Source organism: Pelobates fuscus, chromosome 3 (assembly GCF_036172605.1).
Source record: "Pelobates fuscus isolate aPelFus1 chromosome 3, aPelFus1.pri, whole genome shotgun sequence".
Classification (NCBI taxonomy): domain Eukaryota; kingdom Metazoa; phylum Chordata; class Amphibia; order Anura; family Pelobatidae; genus Pelobates; species Pelobates fuscus.
Window position 1 is genome coordinate 235234976 of NC_086319.1, and position 27257 is coordinate 235262232.

Here is a 27257-nt window from a genome sequence, read left to right on the forward strand (position 1 = left end):
TTATGCCTATTATGCTTCTGGCCTTGATGTTAGTCCATGGTACTGATTTAACCCTTGGGTTACTGTTCTTTATGTTTTCACAGCATGATCCGTTCCTGTTGATGTCTCTTCTACCTTGGGAGTGCATTATCTTGTTGGAGCGGTTCCTTGGATGTTACGAATTGGTTTAATGTTGTGGATTAAATGGTCCTGTGTTCTCAATGATGACCTTCTACATTTCGTTTGCTGGTTTCCTGTTTTGCAGACCTATTCTGTTGTGGTGTGTCGCATCTTCAAGAAAGAGGGAGATCTGAGGGTGGTGCCTACTGTGACTTCGCTGGGAGTGGCCTATGTTATTATGTATGCATTATTTTTTCATTCTGTTTTTTATACTTTGCTGCTATTGGTGGACAGTAAAGAAAGATATGCAATAATCTGTGTCTTTAACCCCTTAAGGACACGACATGTGTGACATGTCATGATTCCCTTTTATTCCAGAAGTTTGGTCCTTACAGGGTTAATAAAACCATGACTTAACGTCATGTAATAGGAAAATCATGTAATTAATAGAAGAGAGGTTCTACCACACCAGATAGGACCCAAGGTGCAGAGCGTGCAAAGAGACATCTGAGACAATCCAGGGCAAAGTAGCAGGGCGCAAGATGTTAGCATGGACAGCATACACTGAGCAGCACAATTAAGGTTAGGAAATGTGTACTGAGATATCTGCAAAGAATATGGGCTGGACACAACAAAGGGTAGTTGCACCTTTTGTGTTTGTCTATACTGCAACGTGTATTTTCTCCAATTGTATAGCACTGCAGAACATGCTAATGCTTCACAATTGCCACTAATAAATGACAGGGCTACGATCCTGTGGGTCTTCCATATCCAGATAGACAAGAAAGTACTTGCCAACCAACCCGGGGGTGGGGGTAGACACGGAATGGTAGACTGCAGTGGTGGTGGATGTGGAAATACCTAGCAACCATAACAGCAAGAAGTAGGAAAATGAAGAGGACAAATACCGAGGACCAAAAGAAAACCTAGAAAGGATGTGGAGAGTGAAGGCAGTAATAGGCCCAGTTGTGATAGGTGCAGTTGAAGAGTTACTCCAACCCCCATGACCACATCTGCTTTTTGAAGGAAGCCAATATGAAGGCTTTCATTTGCAGGAAAGAGATGTGGATGTCTACATTTAAATTGTTCACACTTCACCAATACATATTTGTTAACTATAGGGATAGGAAAAATAAACATCCTGGAAAGTAACTGTTTAATATTAAGTATTCCCTCTCCACCCTAAAACACTTTTCTCTGCTGCAAGAAGCTATGTATATTTGTAAAATACTAAAACATAATGGTTCACATAACTTTGTGATCAGCCTAACTTACCTGATTTCATATTATTGACTGGTGACTTTCTTGGAGCAACAGAGCTTGGTGACTGTGCAAGTGCAGTGTGTTTTAACTTTTCCTGCAACTTTTGCATTTGCTCTTGCATTTTCTTTAACTCATCTGACAAAAAAAATAATAAAAAGTCAAGAAATTAATGATTCTATACAAATATTTATTTAAAACATTAGGTAAAAAGGAAAGTCTGCATACTCCGCTGAAAAGACATACTATTTTAGTCCCTCAATTTACTTATCAGTTACGAATACATACTCAAAAAGAACAGAACATAAATCACTAGCTTGTTGGAGAAGTTGCAGCTTCTTATGCAAGAATAGTTGGCTCATTTGGGTATAAGAGAATTCACAAAACATAAAATTGTGTATTTTTTCAAAACGTACAATACCTTCCAGCTCTTGCTTTGATTTCTCTTGGGTGGAGAATGACAATTGCTTCTCATTTTCATGCAAATTTTCTTCTGAATGCTTCTCGTCGATGTCATGAATATCTCCAAACAAGGTTGCAAAATCTTCTTGCACCCCCTTAACCTCCTGCTCTTCAGATGGATTATCCCCTTCATGATAGGATCCATCCTCATCCCCATCAAAAATATCATCATACTCATCACTAGAAGCATTGGGATACTCAGTACTGCTTCCCTCTGCAGCTTCATTTTCCTCCAACAAGGATGTTAACAGCGCTAAATCAGCATCGTCTACAGAAATAAAAAATAGCTCTAAAAATGTATTACCTATCCCAAATCATTGAATTATGTTGGAAATTACAGGTCCATACCTTGTAATTAAATTTACAAACAAAATAATTAAATATTAGAATTCTATATTTGCTCCTTTTTATATATTGTGCAATATATGAAAAATCCTAATTTATTAATTTTTTTATAGCAAAATCTTTTTCTCCTTAACCAGCAGAAACAATTTAAAGTAGACATATAACCCAAGAAAATATCCTATATATGAAGATAGGACAGCAGACAATTTATCATAGCGGAGCTAACCCTATAATCAGTGCTACAGTGAATATGACCGATGAATTGGAAAATGTATCCTTACTTGCCATAAGTTGCTTTTCTGCCCACAGTAGCACTATATAGTGTTAGCTTTGCCCCCTATAGCCAGTGCTGCCGTGGATATGTCTGGGAAAATATAAGTTATGATGGCGCATTTTCTCTTTTTTTTAAAGGTACAGTTAATTTTAAGATAATTGGATCAATTTAGGTTTTACAAAGCCTGTAAGTACTTATAGCGAACTGTAATTTCTCTGGATCGGACAGTTCCAAATTCCTTTACCCAGTAAATGCTACTTAATCGTGTACACAGGTAAATAGTCAAGCAGATGTGGGCATTTGCATACGTCTCCCCTTTGTTTTTCACATGCCAGCTCTGCTACCAAATTTATTTATTTATTTTTTTAAATACCTCAATAATAATTATTGCTTAGGAGAATATGTGACAAACTGCCATTTGCCACTGGGCATTGGAGAGGACTTATTGCTAGCCTCCTGCCCTGCGACTATGGCCCTGCAGTTCAAACCTGTTATTTTCCATGCCGAAAGGTTTATTTGTGCCTTTCTGCAGACTGTTAAAGCCATGCTACCCCAGATAGCTATGCCATGGAGCCCAGCCGTATACTGAAAGACTGTTTTGGCTCCATGGCGATTGAACAGTATGTATTTTTATGTCTTTTATTGTCCTTTGTCTGCCATGTGGCTAATGGAGTTTTGCCTCTGTCCTTGGAGATAATTGGATAACTTCTCAATTATCTCCAGGATAGAAGACTCTGAAACTGGTTTGGGCCTGAAAGCCATGCTGGCAGTGGGTTTTTAAAAATACTTTTGCTAACTTTTGAATCCCTGGTCTGATTCGTGCCATTTTTGAATATGGTGTTCCCCTGAATGGATTGATTATGAAAATGTATGTTTTATGTTTGTGACATGTATATTTTAGAAGTTATAGAAATGTATAAAAATGTATAAGTTTTAGCTTGGAGATAATTGAGTAGATACGGAAACTCAATTATCTCCCAAGCAGAGGGGAGGGAATATGTGGGATGTAACCGATTTGTGATTGGTTAATGCCTAATTCCCTGTGGGCGCCTCCCTTGCAGGGAACACAGCATGAAAGCAGAGTCCCTGTCATTAAACCAGAGTTCTTCTTGACCCTCAATACGTAGCCTTGTCTCGTTATTGGAAGGAACTGCTATATTACACTGGGGATTGCTATGCTCTGCATACTCCCTTGAGCTTTAATCACTTAACTATTGTTCCTGTTACGCTCTCCTGGAGGAGAGGTCTTTCCCACACGGTCCTGAATGCTGGAGGTTCATTCAGGGTGGAAGGAAGACGGCGCGGCTCCAGTTAAGCTACGGTGGTTGTGGAGTCCAGTGCGGTGCTAGTGGTCCTCGGCGCAAGCTAGGAAGTGTTTGTCAACGGAAGGCGTCCGTTACAGAATACTTCAAAGTATGTTTAACTTGCCAAGTAAAAAAAAAATGCAATTTACTTTAGTAGATAAACTAAATAAAAAAGGCCCAGTATTGGTATATCTTGGGAAGGCGGCAGTGCTGATCACTCAGCAGAAAGCCTTACGTAAATATGTTATCTATTATCTGTTTTATACTTCATCTCATGTAGGAAATATTTAAATAGCTTCTTCACTGGCGTAAAAAAAAAAAAACAATTCACACGGATTTAAGCATCTGATAAGTTAGACAAAGTGATATGTAAACTCCAATTTAGGTTTTCATCAACCTAGATAAGTGAGTAGGCACAGACAAAACATCCTTCAACAGAAAGTACCGGTACTAGGACATATTTCTTGAGTTATACTTTGTTATAAGGATACTCTGAAAGTGCGGTTTGAAGGACTTTCAGTCTGTGCTTATTTTCCAAGGATGGAACTACAGTAACTAGCACCAAGGATGGCAAATCGTGAAATAAAAGAGTGAGTAATCACCCAGCTATATGTTTTCTTTGTTTGGGGTTGTAGCACTAAAATCTTTCCATAGATTAGTGTGTAGCCTTCAGTGGTGATCAGCTGAGGTTTTTTTTTTCCACGAGAAATAAGATGGAGATCAAAATACATAATAAAAGAAAGCAAATAATGAGACCCTATTTGGTTGAAAAAAAGAGTGCTTAAAAGGTTAACTTACCTTCCATGCCTTGTTAATCAAAAGGATTCCCTGCAAAGATTGATGAATATGTCTAAGAATAAAAAAAAATAAAGGTCATCCAACTACATATTTCAAAGAACACTGACAAAGGGTAATTTATGATTTTAGTATATTTTACTAGTAGATACATTATATAGAAATGATCAACAGAGGCTGGGATTTTAAATGCATGATCCTGTCGTAGGGAAGATAATCTAAAACAAGAAATTACCAACAAACCTTTAGATAAATAATTGCAGACAACAGTGCAAACAGGCGTATTCGCTAAACTGACAATGAGAATTTTAAGTGAATTTCAAAATAAAATTATTTAACTAGATAGAAAGCCAGTTTAGCCTAAATATTGAAATTCACTTTAACCCCTTAAGGACGCTGGACGGTTCAGGACCGTCATCGGCATTTTTCACTTGCCGACCGACGACGGTCCTGAACCGTCCTAAATTTAAAATGTACTTACCCGATCGCCGTCGTTCCCCCGGCGGCGATCGGCGGTGCTCCCGGTGTGGGGAGACTGCCTGCAGCCCAGACAGTCTCCCCATGGCGGTTTAGGACCCCTGTGGCCATGTGATCGCCCAACAGGGCGACCACATGGTCACAATAGGTGTCCTAGTCTCTGCCTGCAGGGGGACTGTCTGTGCTGACAGGCAGTCTCCCTGCAACTGTAAAATCAGAAATAAATTTAAAGTGAACGTTAATAAAAAAAAAAAAATATAATATATGTCTATATATCATATATATAATGTCATGCTAAGTGCATTTTTATATTAATATGTACATATATTAATATAAAAATACACTTATAATTAATTTACACACGTATATATATATAATAACTATATATATATATATATATTATATATATTATTATAAAATACGAATAATAAATAATTTAAATTAAAAAAATTAAAAATAATAAAAATGTAAAAAAATTATATATCTATACGAAATTTTATTCTAACTGTATTTTGATATTAATATATATATATTTATATCAAAATACACTTAGAATGAAATTGTATATATATCTATGTATATATAAATAAAAAGAATGCGAACTATTCATATGTCCATATACAAAATTACATAAATAATTATATAAATATACACGTAGACTTCAAATATATAAATATGCATATATATTTAAATTCTATGTGCGTATTTATGTAATATTTTTACATAATTAAGTTATATTATTGATTGCAATTTAAGGGACCTGCCTGCCAACCCAGGCCGAAAGTACAGAGAATTTAATTTGCTATCACAGTATTTTACCCTGTAACGTTCTACGACACCCTAAAACCTGTACATGGGGGGTACTGTTTTACTCGGGAGACTTCGCTGAACACAAATATTAGTGATTCAAAACAGTAAAACATATCACAGCGATGATATTGTCAGTGAAAGTGACTTTTTTTGCATTTTTCACACACAAACAGCACTTTTACTGATGATATAATTGTTGTGATACATTTTCCAGTTTTGAAACACTAATATTTGTGTTCAGCAAAGTCTCCTGAGTAGAACAGGACCCCCCATGTACAGGTTTTACAGCGTTTTTGAAAGTTACAGGGTCAAATATATGGGTCAAATATTTTTACATTGAAAATGGCCAGGTTGGTTACGTTGCCTTTGAGAGCGTATGGTAGCCCAGGAATGAGAATTACCCCCATGATGGCATACCATTTGCAAAAGAAGACAACCCAAGGTATTGCAAATGGGGTATGTCCAGTCTTTTTTAGTAACCACTTAGTCACAAACACTGGCCAAAATTAGCGTTCAATTTAGTTTTTTACTTTTTTCACACACAAACAAATATGAACGCTAACTTTGGCCAGTGTTTGCAACTAAGTGGCTACTAAAAAAGTCTGGACATACCCCATATTGAATACCCTGGGTTGTCTACTTTAAAAAAAATATGTACATGTGGGGTGTTATTTAGCAATTTATGACAGATAATAGTGTTACAATGTCACTATTGATACATTTTAAAAATGTATGTTTTGAAACCGCAATATCCTACTTGTACTTATAGCCCTATAACATGCAAAAAAATAGCAAAAAGAATGTAAACACTGGGTATTTTTTAACTCAGGACAACATTTTGAATCTATTTAGCAGTTTTTTTCATTCGCTTTTGTAGATGAGTAAAATATTTTTCACATAAAATTCAAAAAACTTGTATTTTTTCATTTTTTTAAAAATTAAATTACATGAGATTATATAAATAATGGTATGTAAAGAAAGCCCCTTTTGTCCTGAAAAAAACAATATATAATTTGTATGGGAACAGTAAATGAGAGAGCGGAAAATTACAGCTAAACACAAACACCACAAAAGTGTCAAAAAGATGCCTGGTCGCAAATGTACAACATCGCAAAAAAAGTCCGGTCCTTAAGGGGTTAAAAAGGCTATTCATTTAACTCCCCAAAATGCAGCTTTGTGAATAACCTTGTGCCCTTCACTGAACACCAACACACACACAATCCAAGTAAGCACAAACAATGTGTAAAACTCTAAATAACATTCTATAGAACAGATTGTCGTCCTTATACGGGTAGCTGAGCAGCCATCTTCTGGTCTATACATACAGTGTATATATATATATATATATAGTGTGTCTGTCTGTCTCCGATCCCTGTATATTGTAATATCCCATGTATAAGCACAGTGAGGACATTTAATGGTGATGACACACAGAGCATGGCAGCCATTCATGGCCCAGTTACATGTACTATGAGTGGATGGAGGGTACTCTGCCCTTACCGTTCCCTGTACCGGGAGATCGCTAGGTAATGGATTCACAGCCCGGTTTCCCCGAACCACTTCGGCCAGCACCCGCCAACATTCAGCCCCGCCCCTTGGGAGACGTCATCACATTTGGCGCCAGTTCTTCGAAAGCTCAGCACGTCACGCAATACGTGCCCGGTATGGGCAGACGTGAAGCCATGAAGCCGCTGGCCGCCATGTCTGTGTCTGGCACCACACATTTTATTGCGCAACACTTTCTGAACACATGGACACCCTCATAGCGCGCCCTCTGCAGGGCCTCACCGGTAACTACATTGCTCGCCGCTAGAAGTAAGCCACGTACCATTACTAAGGAAGGAGTCACATGTTATCCCACTTATCTTTCACAAGCTTTGTTGACGTACAAAATAAACTAGTTTTAGTTTCGGTAGGTGACGCCGTCCACTCAGAATGCGCTCATTGGAAAAGCGAATCGTGACGTCACACGAGTATCACTCCCCCTTATTGGTCGCAGAGCGAGCGGCGCCATGTTTGTTTCTGGCATGAAGCCGCACCGGGCGGTGCTGTTTGTGGGCAGATTGCAGTCCTCATATGCGTAGCTGAGCGGCCATCTTTTGGTTGGTAAACCACTGGGATCACTGCTCTCAGGTCTGTAATGAACTTTATTTATGATGGGATTTTTTATTTTCTTTGCACCAAATGCCAAAATACATCTGTCAGCACTAACAGCGTGATGTGATTATTTTTATTGGGCCAATTAAAGCGTCACAGTACCAAAACCCTTACTGTAAGAGCATTTATTTATATTACTGAAATTAATATGGTAAAAAATAAATAATAATAATATTGGTGAGTGATCTTCATGTCAAGACAATTAATGCATATTTATGTGTTGTTACATTACATTCAGCCTGGTTAAAGGTTAGCATGGTTTTATAATCCTAAAAAAATAGGAATATTGCTCAAATTAGCTTGTCAGTTTTCAGATTATAAAACTGTTATATTAAAACTGGCATTCACTAAGTGTAGCCAGGTTCAAACAGGTCACTCCAACCTCTGCCACTGTTTCGACCCTTTTATGACTAATTCATAACCTGTATTCATAACCTGTCAGTCTATTGTGCATTTACCTGTTGCATTATTCTGGTAAAAGAATGGTTGTTAAAAAAAAAAAAAGAATCAGTTTCATAAATGTCACCTTTATTTAGTCATATGGCCATAGTCCGGTTGCTTATTTGTCATACCTTTTCTCTCATGATTATACAGAGGTGATCCACTAGGACCAGCATACCGAGTCTTGTTGACGGCATCGCACACTTTGGCTCTCAAGGACTCCCATATTAGGTAACTACATTTTTGCAATTACATTCAGAGGTTTTGTTATGATTCAATGCATACATATTTCCCCATATTGTTGTTGGATACCGTATTGTGTTGTAAATTCTTCCAAAGGCAAGTTGGATTTACCACACTTTGAGGCTTATGTATAAAAAGTGTTGTTTTCTGAAATGTGGTGCAATGATGTAAAAAGGGAGGAGTCACCCATGCCATATACATACTGGTTTCCATAGTGATTTTCATACTTTTAATACTTCAGACTACCTTTCGGAGAATTGCACTTTAAAAAAAAAAAAAAATGTAAATCTTTATTTTTGCAGTGCATATATAAATCACAACGCGCGTGTGGTACCCCGACGGCAATCCACATGCTATTCAATAACAATTATAACAGTGGGGTACATGGTAATACTTGCACTATTTTATCTTAACATGAGAAGTCCGTCTTATTTCAAGTTGCTTATGTGTAAGTTTTATGTGTAACGTTGTTAGTTCAGTAGCGTTAAATGAATACTGGTACTACTGTCAGGTGTTACAATGGCAGTGTTAGTCTCCTAACTTGCGTTTCACTGGCTGACGACTTACCCTGCTTGTATTTTGCTGGGCAAGTGCGTCTAGTGTTGAGGCAAAGCTTCGTGTTATTTAGTGGCTCAAGCTAGGAACACGGTGGTGTATATATACTGCCAATATGTTTGTGTCCTCATGGGCTGTTGAGCAATTCCAGCCACCATAGGTTGTACCTTAGCCACCCACCATTGGCTGTAGATTTTCTGTGAAGGAAGTTGTCGTGTGTTCGCTCCATGATTGGGAACGGTTGGAGGTGGTCTTATTTAGTTCCTCTGCTCAATGTAGAGTGGCTGAATGGCATTCTAGTGGAGAATTTATTTATCCACCTTGTGAAGACAGGACTCTCACTGTTATGGGTTTAAAAATACCTGCTGCATGTCCTATTTTCAACCAGTACTACATAAGGATTTTCAGTTTTCATTTGGCTAGTCTAAATATAAAAAGGACAAAGAACAATAGGCTATATTTAGAGATTTCAGTGTTATCCCATACATTGGCATTGCATGCTTCTCTGATCCTATTCACTGGCATGACATGCTTTATCTGCATCTAAAGGCACACTATAGGCACCTAGACCACTTCAGCTCATTGAAGTGGCCTGGGTATAGTGTCTCAGGTCCCTTAACCCTGCAAGGTATTTATTGCAGTTTTTAATAAACTGCAATAATTACCTTGAGGGTTAACTCCACCTCTAGTAGCTGTGTACTAGACGGCCACTAGAGGGACTTAGTCACCTAACTGATGCTGGACGTGGACATCCCCCGTCACCCAAAACCCAAATGGAAAGCATTGTATAATGCTTTACTATAGGTGAAGTCCTAATGCAAGAATGGCCATCGCTGTCGCCACCACCGGCTGAAGTTGGCGAGGGTAGGCGGAGCCTGACCCAGTGTCGAGGAACATCTGCACTGAAACCAGGTAAGTGACATTAGGGGTTTTTACGCCTTCTGCACCATGAGATGGCTCTACATTGAGCTATACTGCAAGGAAAACAACTTTGCCTTTAAGGGACCCTAAGCAGTAAAACAACTTTAAGTGGTGTTGGTGTATAGAGCAAGCCCAAAGCAGTCTCACTGGTCAATTATCTGCCATTTAGGAGTTAAATCCCCTTGTTTATGATGTCCTAATCACACCTTCCCTGGCTTACACTCGCACAGACTCCCTGCACACTTTCTAAAAAGCCTACTTTTTTTTTTTTTTTTTTTTTTTAGGTTCCCATATTGCACAGTGTGTTTATTCAAGAATTTCCTGTCCCCTGCTCTGTTGAGAGCCTGCAGCAGCATCCTGTGTTTGATTAAAGTTAAATTAACAGAGCAGGAGATAAGAACTTTTAAAGTTAATAGATAAGATATGATTGAAAAAGAAACCTTTTTGAGACTTTGTGAGTCACAGCCAATTGAGTGTGATTATGGCTGCATTAACAAACAGAAGTGATTTAACTCTTAAATAGCAGAAAATTGAGCAATGAGAGAAAATATTTATGAAATACTCCACTGAAATTCCCAAACAGTCAAAACCTATATAATAGGCAAATTGAGGACTACTTTGTCTCCGCACATTTCCTTTACTTGACAAAAGGCAGAGCTACCGCCTTCAAGTTTTGTCATTTACCCCACTTGTCACTAATAACTTCTGTAGGGGAAAAAGGCTCTGTCTTGCAAGATCCTCCATAGACATCAGTGTTGTACTCTTGTGCATATGCAAGAGTACGCAATAAGATGGCCTTTTGGCAGCTGAAGCACCAGGAGTTGTGGAGAACCAGTAAGAAGACATGGCGATGGCCATGAGAGAAAGGTTCAGGTAAGTATAACTTACCTTTCCCTTCACCACACAGCCACCAGACAACCAGTAGAGCAGTCACTGTTAGGGGCCTCTCCAAATTATGCAAGGACCCCAGACTGCCAGAGCCACTTTAACCTAAAGTTGTTTTGGTGCTTAACCCCTTAAGGACACATGACATGTCATGATTCCCTTTTATTCCAGAAGTTTGGTCCTTAAGGGGTTAAACTGACAATATAATCACCAGAACCACTACAGCCTTCTGTCTCTGCATGCTCAGCAGTGTAAAAGCTGCCTTCTCAGAGGTGCTTCCTCCTTTAGTGCTGCAATAACCAGCATGGTGATGGAGTAAAGGCAAGTGCTATACCTCTTTTAATCCATTGTGAGGGGAGCTGGGAAGCTAAACCGGTACTATAGTGTTAGGAATACATGTCTGTATTCCTAACACTATTGTTCCTACACTAATGTATCCCTTTAAGTTAAAGCGGCACTGTTATGGCCGAATCACGTTTTATTTTATTTTTTAAACCCCTCTAATTGACCCCCTAGTCTTGTCCCTAAGCTCTCCATATTACCTAGTTTTTAAACTTTATTTTCTGCCCGGACCTAGGTCCTGGGCACCGCCATCTTTATGTGGGTAGATGGAGGTCTGTGGGAAACGTCATCTGCCCACACTAGAAAGCGATGTGAAATTCCCGCGCGTGCCCAGTTAAACACTTGGGCATGCAAACGGAAATTTCATCCATTCTTTTGTCAGAATTAATTAGTTCATTATGCTCCCATTATTCTGAGAGGTACATTTGAGTGGTAACCAAGTGATTGATGAGGCTTGACACATTAATGCACCAAATCCAGCTAAAAATCTATATATACATTTTATTTTTTTCTGTCTTTGTGTGTTAAGGTGCTACATTGCAATGCCAGTCTCTTGTGCTGCATCTGGATGCAAGTCCAGGTATACTTTGGAGGCCAGGAAGAAGGGTATAACCTTTCACAGGTAACTTTCAGTTTATATTTCTATGTATCACATTCTGACTCTACCACTAAGTATTCCTCATTGTGACAGATATTTTAAATTTGGGTTATTTACTAAATGTAATATTGTGCTAAATAGACTACGAATTTTAGTCCAAGACAGCTGAACTGGAAAATGTCCTATTCATCTGTTTGTCCAGCTTGGCTATCACATTGTCAGTTCTCTACATATCACAATTTATTTATTTTTTTGTTTTGTTTTCCTCCTCTTAATACGATGTGCCTCTTGTAAATATAATTTGTCAAAGCAATATGAACAGGCTTGTCACATACAGGTCAATATTTTTCTTGCTTTTCATTAATTTTCACTTTGACTATATGCCTGTATCTAGAGTTAAATCTGCCAAGTAGTGAAATATGGAGGAGCACTCACCAAGAAGCTCAAGAAGCTCCTACCATAGGGTACAAGGACTCCCCTCACTGCCAGAACGGTAGCAAATCCAGTAAACAAATTATTTCCAGCACTCCTTATGAATCAATATCCCTTTATTTTAAACTTTTGTACATCAATGTTTTGATACGTATGTCTTTATCAAACAATCTTAATAAAGACTTATGTGTTGAAACTTCGCTGTATATAAATTGAAAATAAAGGGGTATTGATTTCTCAGAAGTCCTGGACACTGTTTTATTTTTTTTATATATGACATGCTTGTGTTACAAGACTTTGTTTCCTTTAAATCTTGTCACAATTTGACTAGTCTTGTATAAGGTTAATATGGATTTACCTACATAATTATCCCAGATTTATCTTGCTTTGCTGTTGTGTGTTCAATAATTGGTAAATACTACATGCTTTGTCAATTGTGTATTGCTATGCATTGTAATTCACCTCTTCAGTGCTACAGAAGTGGAATTGTGCTATATAATTTTGTTGGCATTTTCAGTAGCCATTACATAATGGTGCTACTAAGGTTGAAATAATCTTTTTATATTTAAGATTTCCAAGGTCCAATCCTACTTTATTGGATAAATGGAGGGTAGCCATTAAAAGAGCCACTAGCACAGGGGAGCTGTGGATGCCCTCTCGCTACCAGAGGCTTTGTAGCTTGCACTTTAAGCAGAGCTGCTTCGACACCACTGGCCAAACAAAAAGGCTTCGTGATGATGTCATACCCAGCATCTTTAATTTTACAGATGACATTAAGGTAAATTCTTAAATACTTGTTATTATTGCAACTTTTTTGCATTGTCACAGTCTACACACTGACTTTTTATGACCTGTTCAAATTTTAACCTCTGTATAAGGGCAGGCTATTTGTGAGTGGCGAAAAAGGGTTCTACTGTATAGTTGACCTGTTTGTTGAGAGATAAATGTTCTTAACATTTAAACTCTTGCAATTACAGAATAATTAGAATTCATGTTTATAAAATAATGTTTCACATCAATACAACACAACTGATTCTAAATTAAATAATTACTCTGCATATGTGAGTGTTTAAAGAGACACCGTAGTCATCAGAACCACTAAAGCTTAATATAATTGTTCTGGTGTGTATAACCTGTCCCTGCACGTTTTTTAATACAAACATTGCCTTTACTTCGCAAAGGCAGTATTTACATTGCTGCCTAGGAACACCTCTAGTGACAGTCACACAGACGGCCACCAGAAGTAAATCCTAGTTCCAGCGCTGGCATTCAGTGTCTGCACGCTCTGCACGGAGGCGCTGAATGTTCCCCATAGAGATGCGTTGATTTAATCAATTTTGCTGCGCATGTGCAATAGTTTTTGATTTGCTGAAATCATCAAGTTTGATCCCAGCCATGGAGGCAGAGCAAGAGAAAAAAGGAGAGTTTAAACACATTTTTACTGTGATCTGAGGGCGGCTGGGGACCTAAATAGGTAATTTAACACTACATTGTTGGAAATACATTTTTATATTCCTGACATTATAGTTTGCTTTTATTGGTGTTTTGCTATTTTCTCCTAAACGTCAATTAGAACACAATAGAGCTTTTTAATAACTCTCTGCAAAACATGACTCTAAATCACCACTGTTTATTCCCTACCAAAAGACAGAAATTCCTGAAAAGGATCCTATGCCTGCCACCATGAGTGAACCCACTGAGCCAGAGGTGACAACTATGGCCAAAGCAGTTCAGACCTTACCAGCAAATAAAGAAGCCATTAATAACTGCATACAGCTACAGGTACTTACACTTGGCATCTCACAGTATATTGGTTATCACATTATTTTATTATTTATTTTTAATATCAAGCAGAGTTATTGCGAATAAATAAATGAAAAATAACTCAAAGATTAACCTACTTGCATACAGTTGTATGCTACAAATCTAAATGTTGCTTGGCTACATGCTAATCATCATGGTAGCACACAGATGTAGTATGTGCTGTCAAAACAACCAAACAGGAAGCAAGCTACAGTTAAAATATTTAATTGATCAATTAATTCGGGAGTCAACAAACATAGAAAATTATTACCGTATATACTCGAGTATAAGACGAGTTTTTCAGCACATTTTTTGTGCTGAAAAACCCCAACTCTGCTTATACTCGAGTCAATAGTCTGTATTATGGCAATTTACATTGCCATAATACAGACAATGGGGCTGTGGGGGCTGCAGAGCGGTTACTTACCTCTCCTGCAGCTCCTGTCAGCTCTCTCCACCTCCGCGACAGTCCGTTCAGCACCTCGGTCAGCTCCCAGTGTAAGTCTCGCGAGAGCCGCGGGGTCATACTGCGGCTCTCGCGAGACTTACAGTGTGAGCTGACAGAGAAGCTGCACGGACCGGCGCGGAGGAGAAGGGAGCTGACAGGTGCTGCAGGAGAGGTAAGTGCTCTCTGACAGCCCCCTCCCCCCCACTGAACTGCCAATGCCACTGGACCACCAGGGAAGGAGAGCCCCCCCTTCCTGCCATGTATCAAGCAGGGAGGGGGGACGAAAAAAATTTAAATAAAATAAAAAATAACACTGCACTCATACACACACACTGCATTCATACACACACACTGCATTCATACACACACACACACTGCATTCATACACACACACACACTACATTCATACACACACACACTGCATTCATACACACACACTGCACTCATACACACACACTGCACTCATACACACACACTGCACTCATACACACACACTGCACTCATACACACACTGCACTCATACACACATCACTCATACACACACTGCACTCATATACACACACACTGCACTCATATACACACACACTGCACTCATACACACACTGCACACATACACACACTGCACTCATACACACACGCTGCACTCATACACACACGCTGCACTCATACACACATATCACTCATATACACACACACTGCACTCACATACACACACGCTGCATTCATACACACACTGCATTCATACACACACACTGCATTCATTATATACACACACACTGTAAATAAATATTCAATTAATATAAATTTTTTAGGATCTAATTTTATTTAGAAATTTACCAGTAGCTACTGCATTTCCCACCCTAGTCTTATACTCGAGTCAATACGTTTTCCCAGTTTTTTGGGGTAAAATTAGGGGCCTCGGCTTATATTCGGGTCGGCTTATACTCGAGTATATACATTCCATTTTTAAATACCCTCAATCAGACCCTATTGTCCACCTATATAGCCAACAAGAAGCCAGATAGCTGTTTTACAGTTTTATTATTTGCTTAACCTGTTGAATCTTTAGCTGGTTTAATTTACTTTATTTTTTATTTTTCTAGGATCATCTCTATTTCACCCCTGATGTTGAAACTTTGAAAAAAAAGTTGCAGGCTTCAGAGTATTCAAGAGCACAGAAAGAAAAAGAATTAAGGAATGCAAAAGAGCGAGAAAAGCGCCTACGGCAGACTTGCCCAACTATCTATAGGGCTCTCCGCAAGAGAAAACTTCTTAGTCCACAACTTCAAGAAAAGCTTCAGCAGTATGGAGGTACCGTATTGCATAAAACTGTATCATGTGCAGTGTGTGTGTCATTAACCACCTACCTACATTATAGTCGTGAATATTTGTTTTGTTTGTGTGTTTTTTGTTTTTTTTTCCATGTAGATGCCCATGAGTTTCCTCTAGTTCTATGGGCTCTTACAGACTCCTCACAAAAAAATAGTTCACTTTTAACCCCTTCAGGACGGAGTCAATAGTGCACGTTCTGATCAAAACAAAACGTAAACAAAAACTGGAATTTGCGCTATATGTCTGTTCAACCGTAATTCACCGCTGTCACATTAAGTGCACCCACGCTTATTATATATCATTTTGTTCAGGAGAAACAGGGCTTTAATTTATCAATAACTATTCATATATGGAACATAATTTATTATGAATAAAATGTAAAAAAATGTGAGAAAATAAGATTTTTTTTTTTTTTAAATTTGTATTTCCGTCTGCCATTTTAGCTGTGAATGTCATAATACTGTTAGGTTTTGCTGCAAATAAATGCATATACATATTTGTAATCAGCGATGTCTCACAAGTACAACAGTACCCCCCATTAACAGGTTTTATGGTGTTTTGGAAAGTTACAGGGTCAAATATAGAACGTTCCATTTTCAAATTGAAATTTGCCAGATTAGTAATGTTACCTTTGAGACGGTGTGGTAGCCCAGGAAAGAGAATTACCCCATAATGGCATACCATTTGAAAAAGTAGACAAGCCAAGGTATTGAAAGTGGGGTATGTTTAGTCTTTTTTAGTAGCCACTTAGTCACAAACACTGGCCGAAGTTAGCGTTCATATTTGTTTTTGTGTGAAAAAAGCAAAAAACAAATATTTGGCCAGTGTTTGTGACTAAGTGGCTACTAAGAAAGACTGGACATACCCCACTTGCAATACCTCGGGTTGTCTACTTTTGCAAATGGTATACCATCGTGGGGGTAATTCTCATTCCTGGGCTACCATACGCTCTCAAAGGCAACATAACTAATCTGGCAAATTTCAATGTGAAAAAAATGAAATGCAAGCCTTATATGTGACTCTCTAATTTTCCAAAACACCATAAAACCTGTACATTGGGGGTACTGTTATTCTCGGGAGACTTCACTAAACACAAATATTAGTGTTTTAAAACAGTAAAACATATTACAACAATAATATAGTCAATAAAAGTGCCGTTCGTTTGTAAAAAATGCAAAAACTTAACTTTTACTTAAAATATCATCGTTGTAATACAATTTACCAGTTTGAAACACTAATATTTGAGTTCAGCGAAGTCTCCCGAGTAAAACAGTACCCCCCTATGTACAGGTTTTATGGTGTCTTGGAGAGTTACAGGGTCAAATATAGTGCTTGCAAATTAAATTCGCTGCACTTTCTCCCTGTGTTGTCAGGCATGTCAATCAAATTTTAATTAATCAAATCACATAATTATGTTAAAAGATTACTTAAATATACATGTAGAATTTTAATATATATACATATATATGTATTTAAATTCTACGTGTATACTAATGTAATCGTTTATGTAATTGTATGTATTTATATATATATATATATATATATATATATATATATATATTTGCGGTTATTTGTATTTTATATATAGATAGATAGAATGTCATTCTAAGTGTATTTTGTTACCAATATATATATATTAATAACAAAATACAGTTAGAATGAAATTACATATGGATATATAATTTATATTAAATTTTGTTTCAATATTTTATTTTTATTTATTATTTTAATTCTACGTATTTATATATAATATATGTACATCTATTATATATAATATATATACATATTATATATATGTAACGTCATTCTAAGTGTATTTTAATACTAATATATATACTTATATTAGTATTAAAATACACTTTGTATGACGTTACTTATATATAATATTTATATATAATATATATATACATATATTATATATATAAAAATGCATTTAATTGGGGGCGGAGTCTGACCGCCATGCCGAACAGTCGCACGGGGTGAGAGCTCCTGGCGGGCAAGTGAAACAGTGGACAAAAACGGAGGCTATACAGCCCAAAGACGTCCCGAAGTGTGCTACCCACTCCGGGGGTACACTGGGGTCCCGGGGGATACCCTTTGGGAGCCTGTCGGGGCATTCTGAGTGGGGAGAATAATCTGAGGCCTACAGGAGCGGGAGCCGGAGAGAGGCGGCCGCTCTCTCCGAAACCGCACACTCCAGCAACCACAGCTAACCTCCTAACCCCCCCTTTGGACCGGTGGGGGTCATCCCGGTCCCCGTGAGACAAGCGGATAAACGCGGATAGCAATCGAGCTGTGCTTTACACACATAAACGGACGAAAGGCTGTCGGAGCGCATCCAAGATGGCCGCCCGCCAGCAGCCACAGAGAGGGACCACGAACAGCAGACAGAAGCCTACCTCCATAGAGACCCTTGATCGTCTCTGCTCGGCCTTCCACGAGTTGCTATGCAAGCGGGGCATGCCCTGCCATCAAGCGGCCCGGAAAGTGGCCTCGTGGATCCGCCCGACGACCCGCCGAAGCTACTACAGTGTCCCACAGCAGATATTTCAGGCGGGCATCCGACAGAACGAACGCAGGCAAACACGCAGGCGGGAAACAGACCGCGCAAAACCGGGCACAGGTACCTTCACAAGAGGTGACCAAACTAACGGACAATCCCAGGGCCCCAGCAGTATATTAAAATGCAGCACCTCAAACACGGGTCCACTACGGAGACTCCAGAGCCGGAGCGCACAGATGGCACTACCCAGCGGCAGTCAGACACTGATGGCGGACAAGCGCATCCAAAGCCCTGCAGGACCACCAGCCCACCACCAGACAAGCCAAGCGGCACCCAAGACCGCCACGGTCATGTCGGATGACCACCCCAGAAAAGCACCTCCAACGTCCAGACAGGGCGTCGGTTGACCTATACAAACAGAGACTCACAGAGACTGTAAGGCTATACCGAGCTGAGACTTTGGCTGACAGTGCTAAGTTATCCTGAGCAAGGTCACAGTGCCTTATCCCACCCAGAACTTGCAGCTATGTAAAAGCGTGGCCGCAGCCAGTTAATTTTGAATCAGTTCAATTTGCATGCACTATTGTTCTCTGGTGTCGCCACATAGTCCTGTGTTTTTCTGTCTTTGTTTTATTTTTAAGTTTTGCAACCTTTTATTGCGCACTCTCTCCTCCTGCAATAATTACCAAATACATGTCTGCCAATACTTTCTAGAGTTAACCCGAATGCCCAGCGATATCACTCATATAGCATAACACAAGCAAATTGTATAGCTGCAGTCAAGTATATGCTTGTTTTGTCTGTGTGTTTCCTTCACTGCTTAATGATTTTTCCACTACGCAACAACGGCACCCATCTTCACAACTAGCCCATCTCGCTTCATAGTCAAGCAACCTATTCTCTTTTTGCCGCCTCATAGCTGAGACAGCGTACATCCACATACCTGATGGGGCGCATTTGTCTACCGACACAAGCCTGCAACCCTATCATGTCTCACCGCCTTAGTCATAACTATTTAGAGGGTTTCACGTTTCAAACTACATGTTGACCACGCTTTATGTTCCTATGAAACTGCTTACATCTTGTTATTTCCATGTTCTCAAACGTACCGACCATAGTGACTTAATCCTATATATATAAAACTGTGCACTGTTTATTATGCCACATTATTGTCACCGCATGTTTCTCATATGTTTGCACTAGCTGTTGTGGCAGTGCAAAGCTGAATGTTAATTATATGCACAAATAAAATAAAGAATTAAAAAAAAAAAAAATGCATTTAATTTATTTTATAATATGTTTTATATTTTTTTTTTACACTACCTACCAGCAGGGGGACTATCTGATTTTTTCAGACAGTCCCCCTGCTGGCAGATCCATAGCCAGCTATAGGGGGCCATGTGATCGCTCTTTGAGAGCGATCACATGGCCCCCGGGGGCCTCATTTGCCGGAGGGGGCTGTCTGGGCTGTCAGGAAGCCCCCCAGAAGAGGATCGCGGCGGAGGTGAGTAGTTGCTGGCTCCTGGGGGCTGCAGCCGTTACGGCGTTCCATGCCGCCGCAACGGCTTTAAAGCCCATTTAAAGCGCGACGGCATAGAACGGCGTTAAGGGGTTAAGGTATATTATTTGATTCCTTGCAAGGCTGTTCATAAGAGCTATGCTTTGCAATTCTGCACTGCTGGCTTCAGGATTAAGTTAATGCTAGAAAGGATGGTTGGACTTTTTTTATTGAGTGTTTAGGGTTCTGGAGCTGAAGCTATCATTTGCCTTTCCTTTGATGTTGGTGCTTGAGTTAAACACAAAATATAAAAAAGCAGAATCCATTAAATAGCTTTTGTTTATGAAAGATACAAAGCAAGAATATAAAGGAGGACTTCATAATCATGTTTTTCTTTTTATTAGATATTCCCTTGGATCTATTCAAAAAACCTGCATCTGAGTACTCTGCACAGCAGCGTCTGTTTTCTCTGACTTTACAGCTTCACGATCCATCTTCCTACAGATACATAGGAAATGGATTTAAAGTGCCCTTACCAAGGCCACGGAAACTCCGCCAGTAAGTATTGGTCTGCACAATAGCTGGCATAAAATAATGAAATGCATGCTAAATACGTGTGTATCCGTGTACAGTGCTTTATGAAATTGCTTTTATTTCTTTAATTTTCCAGCTATTAAATGGCAGCACATTTTTATTCTTTTAGTTTTCATTCCTCCCGCTTTTCTACCTCAAAATTAAAATGTCTAACCCCCTTATTGCCTTACATTTAAAAAAAAACTACATGCAAGTTTCATAGAGGAGCTACTTAACTGCTTTGGGTGATGCTTAAAAGTACACTACAAGCACCATAACCACTACAGCCCACGTAAGAAAATTCAGGGCAGTTTTTAGGTAAATTGCTTAATTAATATTTTTTACACTTCACCTACTATTAAATTGAGAAAAACAAATAACAAAAATATCAACTAGCAATATGTCCAATGTCATTTTAATCAGGTGCAAACTTCTGTATGACAACTCTGCAATTAAAATGTAATGTTACATTTTAATAATTCATTGTGTGCCCTGCATATCTAGGTGGCTTAAGACAGATTGCGATAAACCAGGTTTCAATTCCTTAGTTTTGGAGGCATTGCTGAAAAAGAAAGAAGAGCATCCTGAGGTCTATTCCTTGGCAACTCTTGTAGTGGATACAATGTCCATTCAACAACATGTCACATTTGATTCGCAACAGAATGAACTTGTTGGTTTTGTGAACTTGGGAAAAAGTTCAGCAGCTGGTGGGAGCCAAGAGGTAGCCGATGAAACCCTAATGTTCATGCTGGAAGGAACTGTCGGTAACTGGGAAGCTCCTATTGCTTATTTCTTTGTAAAATCTTTAACTGCTGAAGCCCAAAAGCAACTCCTTTTACATGTTCTTCATGAACTCTGGGATAATGACATTGTGGTAGATGTCATCGCAATGGATAGAAACCTCCGTAACCAAGAAATGTGCTCTCTCCTTGGCTGTGACTTCTCTGATGCCAAGCATCTCCAAACCCACTTTTATTTGCCCAACAGTGACAGAAAACATTATATCGTCTTCAGTGTCCACCAAGAGCTAAAGTTGGTCACAGATATGCTACAGGAGACTGGCAGCATACAGAGTTCTGATGGACTAGTACTATGGAAGTACATCGATGATGTATTGAACTTAGAAAAACTGCAAATTCGGCTTCCTGTAGAAATGATCACTCAACTGATAAAGATTAAATTGACTCTGAACAAGCTTAGTTATCCGGTTGCAAATGCTCTCTCAATGCTACAGGAATTAAAATCTGAAAAGTTTGCGGAGTCTACAGCAACAATAAAATTTATTCAGGTTTGTTTCATGCAGATTTTTATAAACCATCTTCAATTTAAATACGTTATTAAAATATGGAGCTTAATAGAGGCAAAAGCACATTTAAATGTGTTTCATCATAATATTTTTAACACACCACATACTTCAGATTGTGAATATTGCTGCAGAAAACGTATAAAGCCTTCAGAGATAATTAAATGGAACTATAGTCACAAAAACAACTTAATAGAGCATTTGTTTATACAGCCCTAGGCACACCTCCCTGCATGTGACTTACAGCCTTCCTAAACACTTCCTGTAAATACACTTTACACTTCCTTTATTACAAATTCTGCTTAATTTAGAAAAAAACATTTTTTTATCTTCTGCTCTGTTAATAGCTTGCAAGACCCTGCAGGACCGCCCTGCATGTAATTAAAGTTAAATTTATGGAGCAGGATTTACTTTAAAATTTTGTATGTTACATCTGATTAAAAATAAAACAATTTTCATTTAGTGCAGGCTGCATCAGTCACAGCCAGGGGAGGTGTGGCTAGGGCTGCATAAGCAGAAACAAAAGTGGCTTAAATCCGAAATGTAAGCATATTGAGCAGTGACATTGAAGGGGCATGATCTACACACCAAAACGGCTTAATTAAGCTAAAGTTGTTTTGGTGACTTAAGTGTCCCTTTATGGTTCTGTTTAAATTGATTGTAAACCGGTACAATAATTTGAATTAATTTAAGATGTCTAATCCTCATTGTCATTACTATGTCATTTTACAGGTTGTTCATCAGCTGTTCAGTATTTTATGTAGCAGCAGTTCCAAAGGAAGGAGAGACAATGGACCTATTGATTCTATCAACCTTAAAGAAACATTGCATGTCCTGCAGACGACTGAGGAATACCTTTTGAGTTTGACTATGATTGATAATTACCCTGTCTATCAAAGCTCCAGGTAAGATATTCTTCAAACACACTGGTCATAGAAAGGCACAGATCACTGAAAATGTTGCATTTAAAAAGGTAGAACTAAATGGTGTCATCCTTACATTGGTAAACACAAGAAGAGGGATGTCTAACCATCAAAGAATATAATACAGGAAACCACAGCAAGAAAAATGTTCTGCCAACATTATTCACCAAACTAAGAAGCTGAGTTTAGAGATAATTTTATTAGTTTTAAGAAGCAATTAGGCAACATGCAAACTTGCCATAGACTTGCAGAACAGTGCCAGAAATTATAGATTTTGAATGAGATTTAATTTGTAAAAAAAATAATACTATGCTTTGTCGTCTTGGCTTTATTGTAAGGCATTCCAGTATGAAAATTCAAAGAATTGAAGTGCTTTCAAGATTGTGCAATATCCTAGTAAATGTTGATATTGATTGTAAGATGTAGAGAAGACTGGAGATTTTCAGATGTGTGGGTTTATTCTCCCGATAGAAAAATAGCTAGGTTCCGTAATATGGTCTGAGCATCTGAGCATTATATATAAGTGGAGAGTTTATCTGGTGGGTGACAAGGATTTAGTTTTCAGGATATAGCTTGTGGGAGCAAATATATTTAGTTTTTTCTTTTCTTTAGTCCTCTCCTGATTATTGCTAATAGAGAAAGACGACATCATGCTTTAGTGCTGCAAAACTGCTTTCTTAGATTTTGCAAACTCTTTGAGAATTGAGCTCGTCTGCCTTATAACTGTGTACAAAGTGACAGAGTAGATATCATTTATTAGAAGCTTATAGAGTGTGAACATCATATGAAAAATTGTTCTGCAAACTGGGGATCGACCAATATAATTTTTCTGATAACTGGTGCTTGTATATTCTGTACGTTTTAAAGTTGAAAAAGTAACATAATTTTTACAAACATCTGACATTAACTGAACACGACAGTCATCCTACTATTACTCTCAAACAGGCAGTACATGCTGGGATGAGTGAGATCCTGGCATGTAAAGTGCAATTACACTCCTATTACTCTCTCAGCCAGCCCTGTATATAATAGCACCCCTCACACCAATCCTTTCTGTGAGTCTCCGCATGCAGAGCACAGCTGAGGGCAGAGAGGTGAGACCGTGAATAATTACCTCCCTACCTTCAGATGTGCTCCGCATGTGGGGACTCACAGAAAGGGGTGATGTGAAGTGACGACATGGCGCTTCGTTGACTTCAGCTAGAGTTTCCGAATTCAGAAGACAGTGTGTGGGACTGGGAAAGGTGAGTAGATATTGGTAAATTACAAGACCGATACAGATTATCTGTAAATTGCTGAATATTTGCTACAATAATCAGTCTAACCCTACTGCATGCATAAACCTGAATGTTATCTCGTATTACCAACGTCATAGTTTTCTAGATGAGTACATTTTTACTGTTTAGTTCTTTGTTTTTGGTGTGGGTGTGTGGTTTTTTTTGTTTGTTTGTTTGTGGGGGGTTTTGTAACCCTTTGCAAAAACCACAAATGACTGTGTTTTCCTTGTTCTTGATGTATTTTCAGAGGATGGTATATACTTGGTTTCATTGCAAATATCACGTCATTTACAGCATTGCTTCCATATTTACTGCAGTACAAGGATTGTATTTTGACACATAGATTCAGCACCGAACGCCTGAAAATGTTTTTCAACAGTATCAGAAAATCAGGTAAATCTATCGTCTCTTCTAGGAAGATCAGTCAATGTTTGTACAACTTCATGTATGTTATCTTTACAAGTGGCCTGGCCTCTACTGCATTCATTTCATTTAGCTGTTAAAAGGGCTGATGTCCGTATGAAATTTCTTCTTATAAATGCATTAAAACCATTTAAATTAAGATTAGTAACAACGTTTATCGTATCATACTGTAATAAATATAGTTAGAATTTCCTCTTGATGCAATGTCTGTATTTCAGTGTGGAGGTGACTATTTTGGAATTGCATGATAATGATTCAAGCCTGTAGTAACAGTTACTGGAAAGTTACACAGCAGAGAGATGTGATACTACAACCATATTTTTTAGTCATCTCCCTAACCTTACATGCTCTAAACTTTGTAATCTAAGATAGTGGATGATGTTATTCTCTGTCTTTCTTTAGGTCAGTCAGATGAAAGTCCTACAGCCCTTGAAGTCAAGCTTGCAGTACAGCAGCGGTTGTGCCAGTGCGGCCTGTTGAACATTAATAAACAAAATCATCCAGTGACAAGTGAAATCAGCTTTGTTCATGTTGCTGGAGATCCGGTTCCTTCCATCTATACTCCAGGTTTAGAATCTCCATTTGAAGAGAATAGCGTCATGCTACCAGACCATTTCTACGGATCACGCATACTGGACACAATACTTCACAATGCACAGACGTATATTGCGGGCTGGGTGGTGCAGAAAGCATTCAGTCAGCTTTCTTGTACTCAGTGCAGGTGTGCTCTAGTGACATCACATATCCCACAGAATTTAAAAAAAGCTTATCATTTGTTGAAGCTGAAGCATGGGAGAGTTTATTTTGTACCATCAGAGGGAACTAACAAAATTGTAGAAACAGCAGAAAAGGAACTTAATAACTTGTTAAATAACGATCAGTGCGATCCTAGAAATTACTGTTTTCTGCTGCAGCATCATGTACTGTCTTCACTGGGCTCAAATGATATCTTTAACCTTAATATGCACATTATAGAAACCGAGATCGGAATTGATAATCACTACTTTCAGCTTTTACGGATGGTCACAACTCTTTACTATGAATTACGTCAACCTTATATAGCTAAATTAATGCAAAGAAAGTATTATAAAGCACATGTGAAACAGATACTAACTCAACCTGTCCATGTGTTCACTGAAGAATATCAATCCAATACATGAAAACAAGCTGTTCTGCCTTATAAAGATAACTATGTACAAAGTGACAGAGTATATAACACTACAAACTCTTATTTATCTGGATATTTGTATATTTATATACTGAAACTCTTTTCTTCCCTACTTTTAGTATTTAACACAAAAAAAATGTACAATCAAATTTATGGGAACAAGGAAAACATTTAACCAACTTTGACCTTTTTGATTGGATTTATCACCTGTTATGTGCTTTAGAGATCCAGTGCCAATAAAAAAAACAAAAAACTTTTATATAGAGAATTCAGTGCAATACTGTAATGTGACTACTACTTGGAAGTGATATGGAAAATGTGACAGTAACTATACTTTACAGAAATATGGAAACAATTAGAAATAAAGCAATCAAGAACGAAATGTCTAAATGGTCAACACATTTTTTTTAATTTTTTTTTTTTATTCTTTATTTTTATCGTGCAAGTGTGTACAGTCAAGCTTCATATGCCACAGCTCTATCAAGCATTGCAGGACAAACAGTAGGATATCAGTAACATGGTATTAGTAGGAATTGCACATTTTTTGTAGTGTAATAACAAACAAATCACAACAGTAGAGTAATAGTTGTCAGAAGTTAAGAGAAACTCTATGGCTTAGTACTCAGGCTATCTTAACGGACGTATGTGCCCTGGGCATTGAGTGAGTGAACAAGCATAAGTGTTCAAGCTTAAGTGTATTCATAGGTCATGGGAATGCCTCAGGTATAACATTCTAGCACTGTCTCATTCTTTTACCTTTGATAACATTCTATGCAGCTTTACATTAGGGTTAAATATGATAACGCTTTTCATTAGTTGAAGTGGGTGTCCGAGCCCTAAGGTTTGCTAGTGTGGCATTCTAGTTTGAGTTCCTCGCTTAATACAGTGTGTAAAACATGCTGTAGGCACTGTAGGTAGTGTGTCTTGCTGAGCATATTAGGAATCGACTGTAGGGCTGATAATAACTGGCTTAAAGCAATGTCCATGGATGCAGGCTTAGTTACATGAGTCCGTCAGGTTGAGCAGGATTTGAGCAGGTCTCTTGTGGTTCTCGCTGCACTGTGTTTGCTTGGTAAGTGCCGCTTGTGCCCTGGTGTTGCTGTGGAGTCATCCTGCGCTGTTCATTGGCGTATGATGGTAGTTGTGGTATATTAGGTCTGGGCTGGTATGGAGGGCCAGTTCTAGCTGGAGGCAGGGTGGAGGGCTTGGTGTTCTGTCCCTTTGGCTTGTCTTGTCTGGGCTGGTTGCTTTAGGGTCTGGTGGCCCCTGTGGTTCTGCTTTATAGGGGTGGTTTACTGGGATCCCGTTTTGTGTATACCCCTTTGCTCCCTGATATTTGCCAGCAGCTTGTACCTTTTTTCTGCTCAGCATGTTCCGCCAACTTAAACCTGGGGCAGGCTTTCATGGTGGTCTGACGGTCCCCTTTAGTCAGTTCGATCGCGCACATGGTTGGCGTGCGGCAGCCATCTTGCATTGTCACCCGGTGGATGTTCCTCGTCAGGGCTGTTGATTAGGCCCAGGTTGGTACTCTGTTAGGTGCCCTTGCAGACTGGGATGACCCCCCCAGTCCATAGGGGCGAGACGCCGGCTGGAGACCCAGGAGAGC

At 38.7% G+C, this 27257-nt stretch overlaps 2 protein-coding genes across 2 annotated transcripts in view; one reads left to right on the plus strand and one right to left on the minus strand.

The window, feature by feature from the left end:
• Positions 1 to 7373, minus strand: part of MCM10 (minichromosome maintenance 10 replication initiation factor) — a 42288-nt gene extending 34915 nt beyond the window's left edge. Inside the window, exons 1-4 of the mRNA XM_063445453.1 lie at positions 7290 to 7373; positions 4543 to 4594; positions 1781 to 2089; positions 1375 to 1497 (exon numbers count right to left, since the gene is read on the minus strand). Coding sequence (XP_063301523.1) covers positions 1375 to 1497; positions 1781 to 2089; positions 4543 to 4549 — 439 coding nt within the window. The 5' untranslated portion in view covers positions 4550 to 4594; positions 7290 to 7373. The remainder of the gene's footprint in view (positions 1 to 1374; positions 1498 to 1780; positions 2090 to 4542; positions 4595 to 7289) is intronic.
• Positions 7374 to 7893: 520 nt separating this feature from the next.
• Positions 7894 to 26033, plus strand: THAP9 (THAP domain containing 9). Its single transcript, XM_063445454.1, has 11 exons — positions 7894 to 7959; positions 8578 to 8655; positions 11900 to 11992; positions 12971 to 13178; positions 14048 to 14182; positions 15755 to 15962; positions 20389 to 20542; positions 21062 to 21845; positions 22593 to 22765; positions 24308 to 24453; positions 24886 to 26033. Exons 3-11 carry the CDS (start codon positions 11913 to 11915, stop codon positions 25641 to 25643), a joined length of 2646 nt encoding a protein of 881 aa, XP_063301524.1. The 5' UTR covers positions 7894 to 7959; positions 8578 to 8655; positions 11900 to 11912; the 3' UTR covers positions 25644 to 26033.
• Positions 26034 to 27257: the final 1224 nt, after the last annotated feature.

Excerpts from the sequence above, each read along its gene's own strand:
- THAP9 (XM_063445454.1), top strand. The coding sequence starts at position 11,913 with ATGCCAGTCTCTTGTGCTGCATCTGGATGCAAGTCCAGGTATACTTTG. Across the intron at positions 15,963-20,388 it reads AAAGCTTCAGCAGTATGGAG|ATATTCCCTTGGATCTATTC; the intron begins GTACCGTATTGC and ends TCTTTTTATTAG. Across the intron at positions 22,766-24,307 it reads CCTGTCTATCAAAGCTCCAG|AGGATGGTATATACTTGGTT; the intron begins GTAAGATATTCT and ends ATGTATTTTCAG.